The sequence below is a fragment of the Contarinia nasturtii genome, unplaced genomic scaffold, assembly GCF_009176525.2.
Source record: "Contarinia nasturtii isolate CC-2019 unplaced genomic scaffold, AAFC_CNas_1.1 Cnas_scaffold_187, whole genome shotgun sequence".
Lineage (NCBI taxonomy): Eukaryota > Metazoa > Arthropoda > Insecta > Diptera > Cecidomyiidae > Contarinia > Contarinia nasturtii.
Window position 1 is genome coordinate 10293848 of NW_022197544.1, and position 15254 is coordinate 10309101.

The window sequence follows — 15254 nt, forward strand, 5'->3', positions numbered from 1 at the left end:
CTAATCGCGTGAACTTTTGTCCGCAAAAAAATAAAAGCGAAGAGATCGAATCAGAATTGGGATTGGCAAATTTTAATAATTTGTATATGAATAATACAGAAATCGTCGATAAAAGTGAAATCAAAATCGTCGAATTCAATACGAAGAATTTAATAACACAGTCGATGATATGTTGACGTTAGGTATGATTTGACTGCTACGCGGTAATTGGTAAATATAATATTATGCTGGGGTAAATTTAATTTGTTCGTGTCGTTTGTTTTGAAAATATGACAAAATGGTAGAATTCGTACGGTAATTTGGTAAAGTAATATTAAACTTACAAATTACCCTTTACATTTACCAAATTTTTTTTCTCTGTGCAATGGTTTTCACAAATCCATGTTGATTGTGGCAGATTTTCGAAATAACAAATGTGCTGATTTTGTTATACACAGCAATTTCGAAAAGTTTGGCTATTGTCGGTATTATAACTACTGGCCTGTAGTTCGACGCGTTGCTCTTTTTACCAGACTTGTATATTGGCACAATTCTGGAATTTTTCAATGTTGCCGGAACACATCCTTGATGCAGTGATTTACAGAATAAGGCTGTTAATGGTTTCGACAATGTGTGCGCGCAATTTTTCCATCTTGGCCGGCTCCTTTATTCACGTTGACCGATTGCAATGCCTCCAACACATCGACTTCAGATATGTCAATGTCAAATGATACGTCTTCGCATTCACCTAAAAATTGATCCAAGTTGATAATGTCGCTTCGTGATAAATCAATAGATAATCAGTCAGACTAGAAATGTGAAGATTTTCTTCTCTTTTTGGTTTTTTGTAATCACTTTTCTTACAAGATAATAGTTTCAATTTAGAAATAAAAATTTATAATATTTTAAATTGTTTCTACATATTTTTGCCCATGATCCAAAGGCAGAATCAGGAAGTCTCATTAGCTTTTGTCGAAATTCATAATGTGGTAGCCAGAGTTTGAAGTTCTAGATCGCAGCACCGCTCTACATCGATCGATTATAATAATCACCATTAATAAGCATGACAAATTGCTTTTGAGTACGCTCAACAAACTTTTTGTGCGTTATGAGCGATGGTGACCAGACTGTAGAAGCAAATTCAAGATGAGAACGGGCCAATGCAAAGAATAGGATCTTAATGATGTCTTTATCGAAAAAGTAGCTCTGCCTTTTGACGAATTGTAGAGCAGCATTCGCTTTATTGCAGGTATATTCAATGTGAGAATTGAAGCTCATTTTCTTCTCAAGGATAACGCCCAAATCACGAATTTCATTTACTCGTTCAATGATTTCGCCATTTATTGTGTAATTATTTATTATTGGTTGATTTTTGGTATGAAAAGAAATAATTCGGCACTTCGTTCGATTGACTTTGAGCTCATTCCGTTTGCACCAATCCAGAAAACTATTTATGGATCCCTGAAGCCTTTGAACATCCTCGTAACTCATTACAATCACAGATAGTTTCTTATCATAGGTGATGACGAGGGTTCCTAGGGGTTGGATGACTACCCCCTAAAATATTTTTAGGAACCCTCAACAATTTTGGAAATGAGGACCTTTTTTTTGCTCTTCACTTTTCTTTCGATTTGCCAGGGACTTTCACCTCAAAAAGTGACTTCCAAAAAAAAAACGATTTTTGTCTCATTTTTGGATTTGCAAGGCAATCTGGAGTTGGAAAATTCTTTCGATTTGCTAGGGATTTTCGCCAAAAAAGTGACTTCCAAAAAAAAAAAAAACGATTTTATCCTCATTTCGTACAAATTGTTGACATCTTCAGGGACCCCCCATGGATTTTTCCAGGAACCCCCTACAGAATTTTGCCACCACCCCCATTTTCTTTGTTGCAATAACAATTTTGTATCAAGAATCATTGAGCAAGAGTGAATCAATTGATTTGTGTGATGATAACATTGCAAGCCACACAATCCTATGATTTTGATAAGACTTCACCAGATGATAGCTTATTGACCACTTAACTTTCTGAAGGGTACTTTCTGTTGGAAAGTCCCTTTTAAGTCATTATTACCTCTTGAAACAAATTGTGTTTAAGTTACACCCATTGATTCAAGTCTTGCACACACTTCGTTTGGAAGGAGCAAAATTGCATGGATAAAATTTCGCCAACGGCATTTACCTTATTGGCCGATGAACAATAACTATGTTTGCCCATAATATTGAAAATTAAATTTTTGGGACTGAATACAATTCAATAATTCTCAAAAATCAATATAAGTTTTAAGGGATTATCAACCTTAAAAAGTTCTTATTTTATTTGGAAAGTAGTTTGTTTCTCCAAATAGTACGGTCCCACGTTTCACATTAAGCCCTAAGATCATATGTACGTTGATTGCATGCGGCTATGACTACACATGTATCTCTTCTTTCACTATGATTGACGTTCAATTGGATGAAATAAACACCAAAAATAGAGTAAAATAGAGTGCGTAACTCATTTTGAAGGGTAGACGCACTGCTAACACCGCAAATGCGAGTTACCGTACTCAAATATTTCTCTCAGTGCATATTTGCAATCAAATTGTTCATTCTTTAACTAGATTTGAAGTCGATACTGCTGAAGATTACAGTTTACCACCACCCAGTTGCTTGAACTCTTTTTGTACGTGTATTTTGTTATTGTCCTAAATACGAATCAGCTTGATGTTTGTGCGAAACAAAATGATGGTCAGAGTTGAAGTGTTTGGAAAGAATTGTGTCCATAAAATATAAAGAAAATCATCAACATTCGTGCAGTGTTTTATTATAATAAAATGTTTATTATAATTCGTGTTGAAAGCTTAAACCTCAATAGTGATTGTATCCCATCATTTACACAAACTTATTAAAAAAGGATAGTAGTGACATTTACATTTTTTTATCTTTTCGATAGACTGGTTTGCAATATAAAAAAAACTTAAATCTTGAATTAAATATTTGTATATCTTTATTACAAAAAATTTGAAAGTGAAACAGAACATGTTATGAAATGATAAACAAGTTGAAATAAATGTCTGTTTGCCTATTTGTGTGATTCACCAAATCACTTTTCAGATGGCACATACTAGACAAAAACAGATTGTGTATTTATTTCAATTTTGAAAAAAATCATATATGGTCACGTGATTATCTGCATAAAATTGATGTATTGAATGATAATTACATTGATCCACGCGGCCATTTATAATCATGAAAGAAACAAAAAAGTAAAAATATTTTCGCGTCTAGATCATATTATCATATCTTAAGTAGTCTGAAACATCAACTAGCAAATTGTGTCTAAAATTGATCGATGAATTTATAAGCAAAAAAAAAATTGGCTTTGTTCATTTGCCCTCGCGTGCTAAAAAAGTAATAACATTTCTCTATTTACATTCAATTGATTGCGTTTGAATGATGCAAACACTTAGATATTTCCCATTTGGAAGGGAACACAATTGAATAAGATTTGACTGTAAATAGCAAACTTTATCGCAACTCGAAAATGAATAGCCAGTTTCCGAAAAACATACTAGTTTGGTTTATCAAAACTGGTTGACTTTTTGAATTTTTGTATAAAAAAAAAATTCCGGCGAAATCGATAACTAATCGATCAATGAAGAAATAAAAGTAATCAATAAATCTACAGGTTATAAATCGTTTCGATTGCGCACGGTTTTAAGATTAGAGACACAAAGTATTTAGGTGAATCGCTGAGCTTGAATAGCGATTTCAATTTGTGGCAGACTGTTCAACGGCTCGCATCAAAATCTACAATTTTCTCTTCATTCTCTTTGTTATTTGATTTTTTTTCCATAAAATTTCGGTGATTTCTTACAACACACTATTAATCTCAAAATGTGAGTGACTGAATATCAAAATATGTAAATCGCGATTTTTAGTTTTGAAATTTCAAGATAATCAGAATTGATTGAAAATAGAAAAAAGCAGAATTACCCAGAAGAAAAACATCCAATATAATAATTTAATTGTTTTAACTTTAATCGTTATGATTAAAATACGTAAATATAATAAACTATATCATAATATGTATTGAAATAGCAATTTTAGCGAATAAATGGTTACATGTGGTGCTTTGATTTCGAAACGAATGCTAATTATGTTTATTTTTGTCTTCGAATATTTAGCATGTCAACAGAAAAGGACAATAAAGGTTCGGTGTTTACGCTGAGTGATTTTAATTCAACGTGAGTATTTGATGCCATAAATTTTAACGCCATTAAGTTGTAATTAACAAGGAGCTAGTACACATTCTCCATTGATGTTGTTGTCGTTGATAAGCAACCAATGGCTGATAAAATAATTAATAATGAAATAGGGAACTTTGCACTTGTCGCATTTATCTATAATGAAAAATACGTCACGTTTCTGCACTGAAATCATTCTTTAAAACATTCTTTACCATTATATCTATAATTAAAACGTCATTGGCGCAAAAGAACTGGTTATCAACATTAATGTGACAAAATAATGATGAAGCAGGCACAATTTTCATCGAATTACAATTATTTTCTACATAACTCAAGATAAATTCAATCAATCAACATTCAAGTGTAGATGTCAATATTTTATCAATAAAAATGGAATGACGCAAAAATATTTTACCAAACAAATCGGAAGTGCCTGAAATTGTTCACAGCTAAACTTTTCTCTAATTTAATTTTTCGTATTTTCTGTATAGTACCATTTTGACAGAAAAAGTGGAAAATGGAAAAGACAGCGATTATAACCCGTTTGAACACAGAGATATGGCACACTCCAATTCGTAAGTTAAATCGAAAATTATGATGAAACTTTTCTTGAAAATTCTATTATTGTAATTTTTATTTGAATTTAGGACAATGGGATCATTGGCACATCTTTTAAAAAGCTCATTAGGTACTGGAATTTTAGCCATGCCGATGGCCTTTAAAAATGCCGGTTTACTTTTTGGCTCAGTTGGAACAATTATTATTGGTTTAATTTGTACACATTGCGTGCATATATTGGTATATCTATTGAAATCATTAAGAACTCATTAAGAATTTGAAACGATAACTATTATTCAAATGAACAAACAAATATTTATTCGAGAATATATGAAAAATATTTAAAGAAAAACATTCAATTACAGGTTAAAACTTCACATGAAGTATGTAAAAAGGCAAAAGTGCCGTCACTTGGTTTTGCTGAGACCGCAGAGAAAGTGTTTGAAACCGGCCCGCTATTCCTTAGGAAATATGCTACGTTTGCTAGGTAAGTGACTTTATTAAATTCCAATGAAATACATTAAATATGTGTTACAATTAGTCATTTGATTTTTGCTGACATATGCCGGGAAATGGCATTGATTCTAGTTGATCCCCAAGTCGCTTTTGTTCTTCGATTAAGCGATAGATTTCATTCTTCTCTTGCTTGGTTAATGGACGACGTTTTTGTTTGGCAGCCCACACTCTTTTGTATGATTCAATCAACTGTAAATTAAAATTGAGATTTAGTAAAATTTTGTAAAAATTATTATTGTTTTGTCAAATTTTCAAACGAAATTCATAGATACTTCTTGATCAACAGCATCAAGTTTTCGCTTTATTTCCAAACGTTGCATTTCCTCTTTGGCAGCAATTCGTAATTGCTTCAATTCGTTTAAATTGTACTCAGAAATTGATTCCAATTCAGTGCGGACGCGTTTTATTTCATTCAAGACTTCATCATCTTTTTCCTTGGGAAAATCACTGATGTCAAGGATTCCCAACTCGAATAATTCTTTTTTCAAACGTATTTCAACGTCTATACCATTTTTTAAAAGAGATGCTATTGGCATCGAAACCGAAGCATTGCTCCGATTGGCTGATGATAAGTTGTTTTCACCACAACTGTCATTGCTTTCATTCGCCATGCTACCATCGCTTGATCCAATAATATCACCAATTTTTGAATTTAGTAAATTCTCTTCAAGTAAAGCCGCCACAAGTCGTTGCGTTAGTGGTCCGGTAATACCTAAATATCAAACGATTGAAAAAAAACATCAAATGGATGGAAAATACAACGGATATTCATTTCGAAAATATTTTTTTAACCTTCTGCCATCATTTTTTCACTGGCCACCTTTTCGCCTTTCTTCAGCATGCTATTTACTTCTGGATTAGCTGCATTTGTGAAGCGTTTATTTCCTTTGGCATTTAGATTAGAGCTGTCTTGTTCTTCACGTAAATCTTCTGTGGCCCATCGTGAAGCATAATGTGGTCCCAATTCTGGTACTGGTGGTACCAATGGCCCCGAATACTCTTCAATCATATCATCTAGTAACTTGACGTCTTCTTGAGTAATTGGCATACAATATGGTTCAACAGATAGCCAGAATTTATTGGGTATATCATTTTTTGGGACTAACACTTTTGGATTCTGTTGACTAGTTGTTGATGATTGACTATTTTGATGTGATGTTGGCGAAGTATCCGCATTATCGTCGGTATGCTGTGAATGAGCCGGTGAATCAGATGCGCTGGCCTTTATTTTTATAATTTTGGCCGATTGATTTGAGGATTTTGCTTCTTTAGTCATTTTGCGCTTACCTAAAGTTTACCAGAAGAAAAATTGCAATTATTTGGAAGTTTCGAGGAAAAAATATATAGTATACAAGTATTAAGAGTTTGAGTTTACCGAATGCAGCGGATGTATGTTTCTCATTCTTTTTATGTGTTTTATCTTCACGATCCAATGAATCAAAACCACTTTTCAAACTTTTATAACGCAATGCTACAGTCGAAAGTAATATCTCCAACTCTAACTGAATGCCATCTAATTCTTCGGCTGGAAATAGTTCAATTGCTGATTTGGTTAACGCACTTGTATAACGTGGAAGATACTTGATATTTTCACTAGTTTTTATGAGTGTTGACATAGACAATGGCAAAGCGGTACTTGTCACTGTTACAGCTGGAGTACTACTTGAATTGCCAGCCATTGGACTAGATGTTACAGCAGTCGTTGCGTTCATCTGTTTTATAGGATTTTTGCTTGTACTAACCATTTGATTACTTGCGTTTTGAAAACTATTTCGACCCTTCCCCGAATAATTTGTTATCTTTTTGCCTGTCATTGCTTTAATCCACAATTTTTTTTCCTTGTCACAAACAAATAAATCGAGATGATGAAACTATTTTCTACACGAGCGTTGTTTGGCGTCCGACATAAATAAAAACACATGAAATACTGTTTTAGCTGCAAATAAACTGATAAAAATCTGTCAAAACTATCGTACACATATATAGTATATTTATACATTCGTAATCATATATGATTGATGACAGATAGAGAATTTAAACGATAACATAGACTAACGTTAGTGTATTTTGTAGTGAATGATAGCACACAAAATAACTAAAATTTGATTATTCTGATTAATCCCTACTTTGAATTATTAACATGTAAATCTAAAGTACTGAAAAGACTTTTCTTAAGAATATCAATGTAATTTGATTTTGATTGCTATTATTATGTCCATTTCTTTGAACTGTTCCACCAGTTTTATGTTTGAAAAAAAAATCGGTTATGCAGATTATTTTATGTTTTTTACTTTGATAAATTCATTCAAATTAAAAAAAGAATATAAACTTAATTTTTTTCTGTTTTTCTATTTTATAGAAACTTCACAGATTATGGACTGGTAGCCACTTATTTGGGTGCCAATTGTGTATATATTGTTTTTATTGCAACATCATTGAAAGAAGTAATCAACCCCGAATTGAATGTAAACTATGACATTAGATTTTATATCGCTGTTGTAGTCTTCCCGTGTATACTGCTCGGTGAAATTAGAAAATTGAAATACTTAGTACCATTCTCTGCAATTGCAAATTTATGCATTGTTGTTACATTCGCCATAACCTTGTATTTTATGTTCACGGGTGAAATGGGAGTTAGTAAAAGACCGTGGTTCTCCAGCTGGGGGCAATTGCCATTGTTTTTCAGGTATATTTTCTATTACATGTCGTGCATTATTTTTCGGAGTTATAACACTTTCGAAAAACTCGTAAATTTATAATTTTTTTTTCTCATTTGGTAGTACTGTGATATTTGCTATGGAAGGAATTGGTGTAGTAATGCCAGTGGAAAATTCGATGAAAAAACCTCACCATTTCCTTGGTTGTCCCGGAGTTTTGAACACTGCCATGATTACCGTGGTATGTCTTTATGCAGGCATTGGCTTTCTCGGATATGTACGTTATGGTGAAGATGTCGAAGCAAGCATTACTTTGAACTTACCGAGAGGAGTTCTGTACGTAAAAATAATGTACATTTTTTTTAATTACTGCAATCTAAAATAACTTATTGAAATTTCACAGAATTGCTGAAGTGGCTCAAATTTTGATCGCAATTGCTGTTTTATTCACATTTGGTCTTCAATTCTATGTTCCAATGGACATTTTATGGCGTAAAGTTGGTTCAAGCATTCCAAAAGAAAAACATAATTTTTCACAAATTTTATTCCGTGCTGGAACGATTCTGATAATGGGTGGTGTATCCCTACTTAAAAATCACTATTCCATTATATTCCATTACATGTTGATTAATTTCCTTTAATTCCATTTTTTTTCTTCTGATTATACTTAGGTGGTGTATCCGCTGCTGTACCAAAACTAGATCCATTCATCGGTTTAGTTGGGGCCATATTTTTCTCAATACTTGGTAAATATAAACTAGTTTTTTCTTTATAAATTACTAATTGAAACACAAAAGAAACACATCGTAGTTAATAATCGTTCTAATATCATTTAATCATTTAGGTCTTTGTATCCCTGCAGTAGTTGAAACCGTTTTTCTTTATCCGGACAATCTTGGTAAATGGAACTGGATTTTCATCAAAAATATAGTTCTAGTATTATTCTCAATGATAGCATTGAGCACCGGTTCTGTAGTCAGCATTCATGAAATCATTAAATTGTATGCGTGAATAAATTTATATTTTTAAAATAGTTAAATTCACAAAATACTTTCTATTCGTTCGTGGAACCGATAATACGTCAAAAGCATACAATTTTATCGCTTTTTTTATTTTCTACAATGAATTAAATATACATTTAAGAACAAAAAAATCCAGATTCAGGTGCATTTCCGTCACATGAAATTCTTTTTTATTTAATCACATTAACGTGATAAATGCAGGGAAAATCTAATTAAATATTAGCTGAAAAAGTGCAGTCTAAATGAAATGTTATCTTGTCCAATGGTACGTGTTAGTGTTAAGGTGTATTTAAGGTTCTAGTACAATCTCTGTGTTGTCTCTCTCCTACGTTTCGAGTAATAATAAAATCGATTTATGCATCACACATGAGAGATATTAAAAGAAGAAAAAAACAAACAACAAACACAACGAAATAAACAAATTGTGATGGAAACTATGCCAAAAAGAAGAATTTAAACAAAATGTGTTAAACGGTTAAGCTTCTGGATATACAAAACAGAAACTTAGTCCAAATCCTAAAATGATACACGTAACTAATGTGATTGGTAGATACAAAAGTTCAAAAGAATTATACAATCAAACATAATTAAGTATTAAAATATATGTTTTTTAAAATAAATATTTTATTTTAATGAGATTTATTCGGTCTGATTTTTTCATCGAATTTCATATTTGGCGGGGCGAATACATCAGCGAATGTGTGCGTTCAATTCAAACAAATGAAGTTGCAGCGACACGCGCACTATGGATATTGACAAACCGCTTCTTTTTACAGCAACTGTGGCATTAGAAATTTAGTATATGTCGTATCATTCATTCATCATACAGAAAAGAATACAGATAAGACGTTTGGTATTTGTTGTAACCAAAATATTGGTTATTTTGATTGTATTTAATGAAATACGATGTCTAAGAAGGAGGAAAACATGAGTGCAATGGAAACCAATGAAAATTCTGTAAGCTTTGTACAGTTTTTCCCATTTTGAAAAACAATTTTTGAACGACACTCACACACAGAAGCATACTGTTTTTTTGTAAATGAAACTACATATTACATTGCACGCATCAAAAGAATGATTTCAAATTTATGAAAACGAAAAATCCGCTGAAATGTTTTAGGCCCTTTGGAACTTTATATGCGACAGCAATGAAAATTGATGTTTTTGTTTCTGTTTATGTAAATTTTTTTTCTTCATTTCATAAGAATTGAGCTGATTTTGTTTTTAATACATGTGCTATTTTGCCAATAAGAATTGGTTTTATTTACGTTTTGTGACATTGTTGTTCTTTATTTTTTGTGACAGAATGAATCTTCATCCAATACGAATGAATCAAGAGAAAAAGAAACCGAATTTGAAAACAAAATCGAAATGGATCGATCGAAACGATTTGATTATTTATTAAAACAAACCGAAATTTTTACACATTTCATGACAAACACAGGTCCGAAGTCGCCAAATAAAGTCAAATCTGTCGGTCGACCGAAGAAAAACAAAGACGCCACCGATGCTGGCGAGTAAGTTTAACCTGCATAGCTAAATTTTTGTCTGTGCAAAGTTCTAGCGATAACTAATTAACTATCCTCACAATAATATTTTTTCTGACACTGTTACCTAGTCATCGTCATCGTAAAACTGAACAAGAAGAAGATGAAGAATTGTTAGCGGAGGTAAATAAAACTCCGGCGGTATTTCGATTCGAAGAGTCTCCACGTTACATTGAAAGTGGCGAGATGCGTGATTATCAAATCAGGGGTCTCAATTGGATGATTTCATTGTATGAAAATGGTATTAACGGCATTTTAGCTGATGAAATGGGGTACGTTTTATGAATTTTGCACCTTCACTCTTTTCACAAAATAACATTTAAATAAAAAGTTCGTTACACATTCACTAAAAACCTTTTTGGTGACAATTAAAAAAAAAAAATGTAAAAAAATATTTTTTCATAGGTTGGGAAAAACATTACAAACTATTTCATTAATTGGTTATTTAAAACATTTCAAGTGAGTATAATAAAAATTATTCATATATTTTCTGACTTTAATGCGGAATTTGTAATAAAAATCATACATTGGAAATATAGTATAGTATACCAAATGGTATTCATACCAATTGGTATTACATGCGGTAATTGCCGCATGCATAAGTCGCTTGTAAAGAGCCAATTGAATAGCGGCGATGCACGAAAACGAAGTGCGATGCATGACTTATGCATGCGGCAATTACCGCATGTAATACCAATTGGTATGAATACCATTTGGTATACTATACTATATTTCCAATGTATGATAAAAATCTATTGTACACACACATCTATATGAACTGTATTCGACCGTTTCAGGAATAACTGTGGTCCGCATATTGTGATTGTGCCTAAATCCACTTTACAAAACTGGATGAATGAATTCCAAAAGTGGTGTCCATCAATCAGAGCAGTATGTTTGATTGGCGACCAAGACAAGCGTACACAATTTATCCGAGATGTATTGATGCCTGGCGAGTGGGAAGTGTGCATAACATCGTATGAAATGTGTATTCGTGAAAAATCTGTTTTCAAGAAATTTAATTGGCGCTACATGGTTATAGACGAAGCGCATCGAATAAAAAATGAAAAATCAAAGTTATCCGAAATTTTGCGTGAATTCAAAACAGCAAATCGCTTACTTCTAACTGGAACGCCATTACAAAATAACCTACATGAACTGTGGGCATTGCTCAATTTCTTGTTGCCTGACGTATTTAACAGTGCCGATGACTTTGACGAATGGTTTAATACAAATCAGTGCTTAGGGGACGATAGTTTGGTGGCTCGATTGCATGCAGTGTTACGTCCATTTCTATTGCGTCGACTAAAATCTGAGGTGGAAAAACGTTTAAAACCGAAGAAAGAGATTAAAATATTTGTCGGACTCTCAAAGATGCAACGCGAATGGTATACAAAAATTTTAATGAAAGATATTGACATTGTCAACGGTGCCGGTAAAATGGAGAAAATGCGATTGCAAAATATTTTGATGCAATTACGAAAATGCACGAATCACCCATATTTGTTTGATGGAGCTGAACCGGGTACTAAAATTATACTAAAATATTATATGTTTTTATTTTGCATGAGTGAAGAAACCACCCAAGTGTAGTACAAAGTAGATCTATAATGAGCTCAGATTATCAGGGGAGGTTATTTCATTTTTATCTAGTGTAAATTCAAAAGGTTCCAATGCCAAAGGGGTTGAGTGTTGTACAAAACTCTATATTTATAACAATAATAATTTAAGAATTCTCTTCAATTTTACAGGCCCACCATACACAACGGACAAACATTTGATTACAAATTGCGGCAAAATGGTTGTATTAGACAAGCTATTGCCAAAATTACAAGAGCAAAGGTCACGTGTTTTAATTTTTAGTCAAATGACAAGAATGCTGGATATACTCGAAGATTATTGTTATTGGCGTCAATTCCAATACTGTCGTTTGGACGGAAAAACAGCGCACGAAGATCGTGATCGTTATATCAGCGAATATAATGCAGAGAATAGTGAAAAGTTTATTTTTATGTTGTCAACACGTGCTGGTGGTTTAGGTACTTAATTTATTTTCCATTCCAATTTTTCAATAAAAGTACAATTTTGTTGTTGTTGTAATCTCTAAGGTATTAATTTGGCCACTGCCGATGTTGTAATCATATATGATTCGGATTGGAATCCACAAATGGACTTACAGGCCATGGACCGTGCCCATCGTATTGGGCAGAAAAAACAAGTGCGTGTATTCCGATTCATAACAGAAAACACCGTCGAGGAAAAAGTTATTGAACGTGCCGAAGTTAAGGTAAGCATGAGAAAATCACAAAAAATTATACTTTTTGTAATGTTATCTGTTCACCCGGGGCATTCGCACCGTGCGTCAGTTACGAACACACGAAACAGAATACGGAGCGAGACACGTAGAAAGTAGTGTTTGTGCGTATGCGCTTCATTCCTTGCGTCTTATTCGTTATTCCCGTTTTTCACTGTGATGAATCCCCCGTAAACCATGTTAAATAATATTTTGACACTTTTTACCATGATGGTCGACCTCAAAATCCATGATAAATCATGTTTTAACGGTTTTTATCATGATGGCCGACCCCGTAAACCATGTTAAATCATGTTTTGACATTTTTACCATGATGGCCGACTCGTGAACCGCGTTAAATCATGTTTTGACATTTTTTTTATTTTTACAAATGGTTTTAGACTACGATGTACCATCATGTTCGACCTCAATAACCGTGTTATATGGTGTTACACCATGATGTCCGACCTCAATAACCGCGTTAAACGGTGTTAGACCACGATGGAGAATGATGTACGACTAAATGATGTTAAAATCGCTTAATTCGTCAAAATTTTTCATTTTAAACCATTTACCACGGTCCATCATGGTCGGCCATCATGGTTACCACGGTTTACCACGGTCCATTCTCGCCTTTGCCAATAAAAAGTACAAAAATAGGCAAAATAACGGTAAAAATATGGTTTTTCGACCTTAATGACCGTGTTAGATCACGATGGCCGACCATGATGGTGCCTATGTTCACCGCCGGGCCGAGACCTCTCCAACGGTACAACTTTTATCCGGCTCGGTTGAGGCGTTTGGACGGCAACCCCGGACATACATACATACATACTTTCTGCTAGGGGAAATGATCTATTCGCGAATGGACAAAATTTATTGATTGTAAATATGATAAAGTCGTCATTTTAGTAAAATAATTCAAGAAATTCGCATACAATTCGCAAGCTATTCGCAAAAAGTTATCACAATCAAACTATATAATATACGCTTGCAAACGAACCAAGTGAATAGCGGCGACGCAAGAAAACGAAGTGAGTGAATAGCGGCAGCGGATAACATTTTTTCTTTCGTTCGTTGTCGCTATTCACTCATTTCGTTTTCGTGCGTCGCTGCTGTTCACTTGGCTCGTTTACAAGCGTTCACAATTTGATACATACAAAACTTACAAATTTTGCGAATTGTCTCACGTTCATAGCGTTTTGTTTGCGAATTGTTTTTTAAATCACAACTTTACTGGCCCATCGCTTACAAATCATTTCGCATAAAATTCGCAAAATATCGAATAATTCGCTATTTTCTGATCGAGATCCGATCCCCTAGACTTTCTGATTTATAGATATAGATAGAAGATAGAAGATAGATAGAAGATAGAAGATAGAAGATAGAAGATAGATAGATAGATAATAATATCGTAGTTGATTTCGCGCTCAAATTTAAATATTCTTCTTTTATTGTTATTCAGTTACGCCTTGACAAATTGGTTATACAACAAGGCAAATTAGTGGATAACAAATCCAATCAATTGGGCAAGGATGAAATTTTAAATATGATTCGTCATGGTGCAAATCATGTTTTTGCTTCGAAAGACTCAGATATTACAGACGATGATATTGATCAAATTTTGGCAAAATGTGAAGAAAAGACAGCCGAACAAAAAATGAAGCTCGATCAATTGGGGGAAAGTTCATTGCGCAATTTCACAATGGATATGCCATCTAGTTCGGGTCAATATGTGTATCAGTTTGAAGGTGAAGATTTTCGTGAAAAGGCAAAAATGATGACTCTTGGCAATTGGATTGAACCGCCAAAGCGTGAACGTAAAGCGAACTATGCAGTTGATGCATATTTTAGAGAGGCATTACGTACATCTGAGCCAAAAGCACCAAAAGCACCACGTCCACCCAAACAACCAATTGTTCAAGATTTTCAATTTTTTCCACCTCGGCTCTTCGAACTTCTTGACCAAGAGATTTACTATTTCCGTAAAACATTGAACTATAAAGTACCACGCAATACAGAGCTCGGACCCGAAGCAACCCGCATTCAACGTGAAGAACAACGTAAAATTGATGAAGCCGAGCAGCTAACTGAGGACGAAATCGGCGAAAAAGAATCATTATTAATGCAAGGTTTTACAAATTGGACGAAACGTGATTTTAATCAGTTTATTAAAGCAAATGAAAAATTTGGCCGCGACGATATTGACAACATAGCCAAAGAAGTGGAAGGCAAATTTCCCGAGGAAGTGGTCGAATATAGTCAAGTGTTTTGGGAGAGATTCCATGAGCTAACCGACATTGAACGAATTATTGCACAAATTGAAAGAGGCGAATCGAAAATTCAACGTAGAGCATCAATAAAACGGGCACTGGATGCCAAGGTATGCAATAAATAATTGATTTAATAAATATACAGGGTGGCGCATATAATAGGCTCACTCTTAGGGGGTG

General features: G+C 33.6%; 3 protein-coding genes across 5 annotated transcripts in view; 2 read left to right on the forward strand and 1 right to left on the reverse strand.

Moving 5' to 3' along the window:
- Window positions 1–8978, forward strand: part of LOC116336808 (proton-coupled amino acid transporter-like protein CG1139) — a 16091-nt gene extending 7113 nt beyond the window's left edge. For 2 of the 3 annotated variants that reach the window (XM_031760952.1, XM_031760953.1), the window contains exons 2-10: window positions 4146–4205; window positions 4700–4783; window positions 4856–5006; window positions 5132–5253; window positions 7642–7968; window positions 8063–8275; window positions 8343–8512; window positions 8611–8685; window positions 8784–8978. In XM_031760952.1, coding sequence (XP_031616812.1) covers window positions 4147–4205; window positions 4700–4783; window positions 4856–5006; window positions 5132–5253; window positions 7642–7968; window positions 8063–8275; window positions 8343–8512; window positions 8611–8685; window positions 8784–8950 — 1368 coding nt within the window. In that variant the 5' untranslated portion in view covers window position 4146 and the 3' untranslated portion in view covers window positions 8951–8978. Of the gene's footprint in view, window positions 1–3498; window positions 3858–4145; window positions 4206–4699; window positions 4784–4855; window positions 5007–5131; window positions 5254–7641; window positions 7969–8062; window positions 8276–8342; window positions 8513–8610; window positions 8686–8783 lie in introns of those variants that run through there. The other variant, XM_031760951.1, reaches the window with a different exon arrangement.
- Window positions 5246–7275, reverse strand: LOC116336807 (transcriptional adapter 3-like). The gene is made up of 4 exons (XM_031760950.1): window positions 6658–7275; window positions 6075–6569; window positions 5555–5994; window positions 5246–5471 (listed from the first exon to the last, which is right to left on the reverse strand). The coding sequence occupies exons 1-4, from the start codon at window positions 7094–7096 to the stop codon at window positions 5304–5306; spliced, it is 1542 nt and encodes a 513-aa protein (XP_031616810.1). The 5' UTR covers window positions 7097–7275; the 3' UTR covers window positions 5246–5303.
- A 767-nt stretch (window positions 8979–9745) lies between the features above and the next one.
- Window positions 9746–15216, forward strand: LOC116336806 (chromatin-remodeling complex ATPase chain Iswi-like). The gene is made up of 8 exons (XM_031760949.1): window positions 9746–9918; window positions 10267–10478; window positions 10580–10780; window positions 10914–10967; window positions 11306–12033; window positions 12260–12547; window positions 12617–12795; window positions 14267–15216. Exons 1-8 carry the CDS (start codon window positions 9868–9870, stop codon window positions 15197–15199), a joined length of 2646 nt encoding a protein of 881 aa, XP_031616809.1. The 5' UTR covers window positions 9746–9867; the 3' UTR covers window positions 15200–15216.
- Window positions 15217–15254: the final 38 nt, after the last annotated feature.

Excerpts from the sequence above, each read along its gene's own strand:
- LOC116336807 (XM_031760950.1), bottom strand. The coding sequence starts at position 7,096 with ATGACAGGCAAAAAGATAACAAATTATTCGGGGAAGGGTCGAAATAGT. Across the intron at positions 5,995-6,074 it reads TGAAAAAATGATGGCAGAAG|GTATTACCGGACCACTAACG; the intron begins GTTAAAAAAATA and ends TTTGATATTTAG. Across the intron at positions 5,472-5,554 it reads TTGATGCTGTTGATCAAGAA|TTGATTGAATCATACAAAAG; the intron begins GTATCTATGAAT and ends TTTAATTTACAG.
- LOC116336806 (XM_031760949.1), top strand. The coding sequence starts at position 9,868 with ATGTCTAAGAAGGAGGAAAACATGAGTGCAATGGAAACCAATGAAAAT. Across the intron at positions 10,479-10,579 it reads GACGCCACCGATGCTGGCGA|TCATCGTCATCGTAAAACTG; the intron begins GTAAGTTTAACC and ends ACTGTTACCTAG. Across the intron at positions 12,034-12,259 it reads GTTTGATGGAGCTGAACCGG|GCCCACCATACACAACGGAC; the intron begins GTACTAAAATTA and ends TCAATTTTACAG.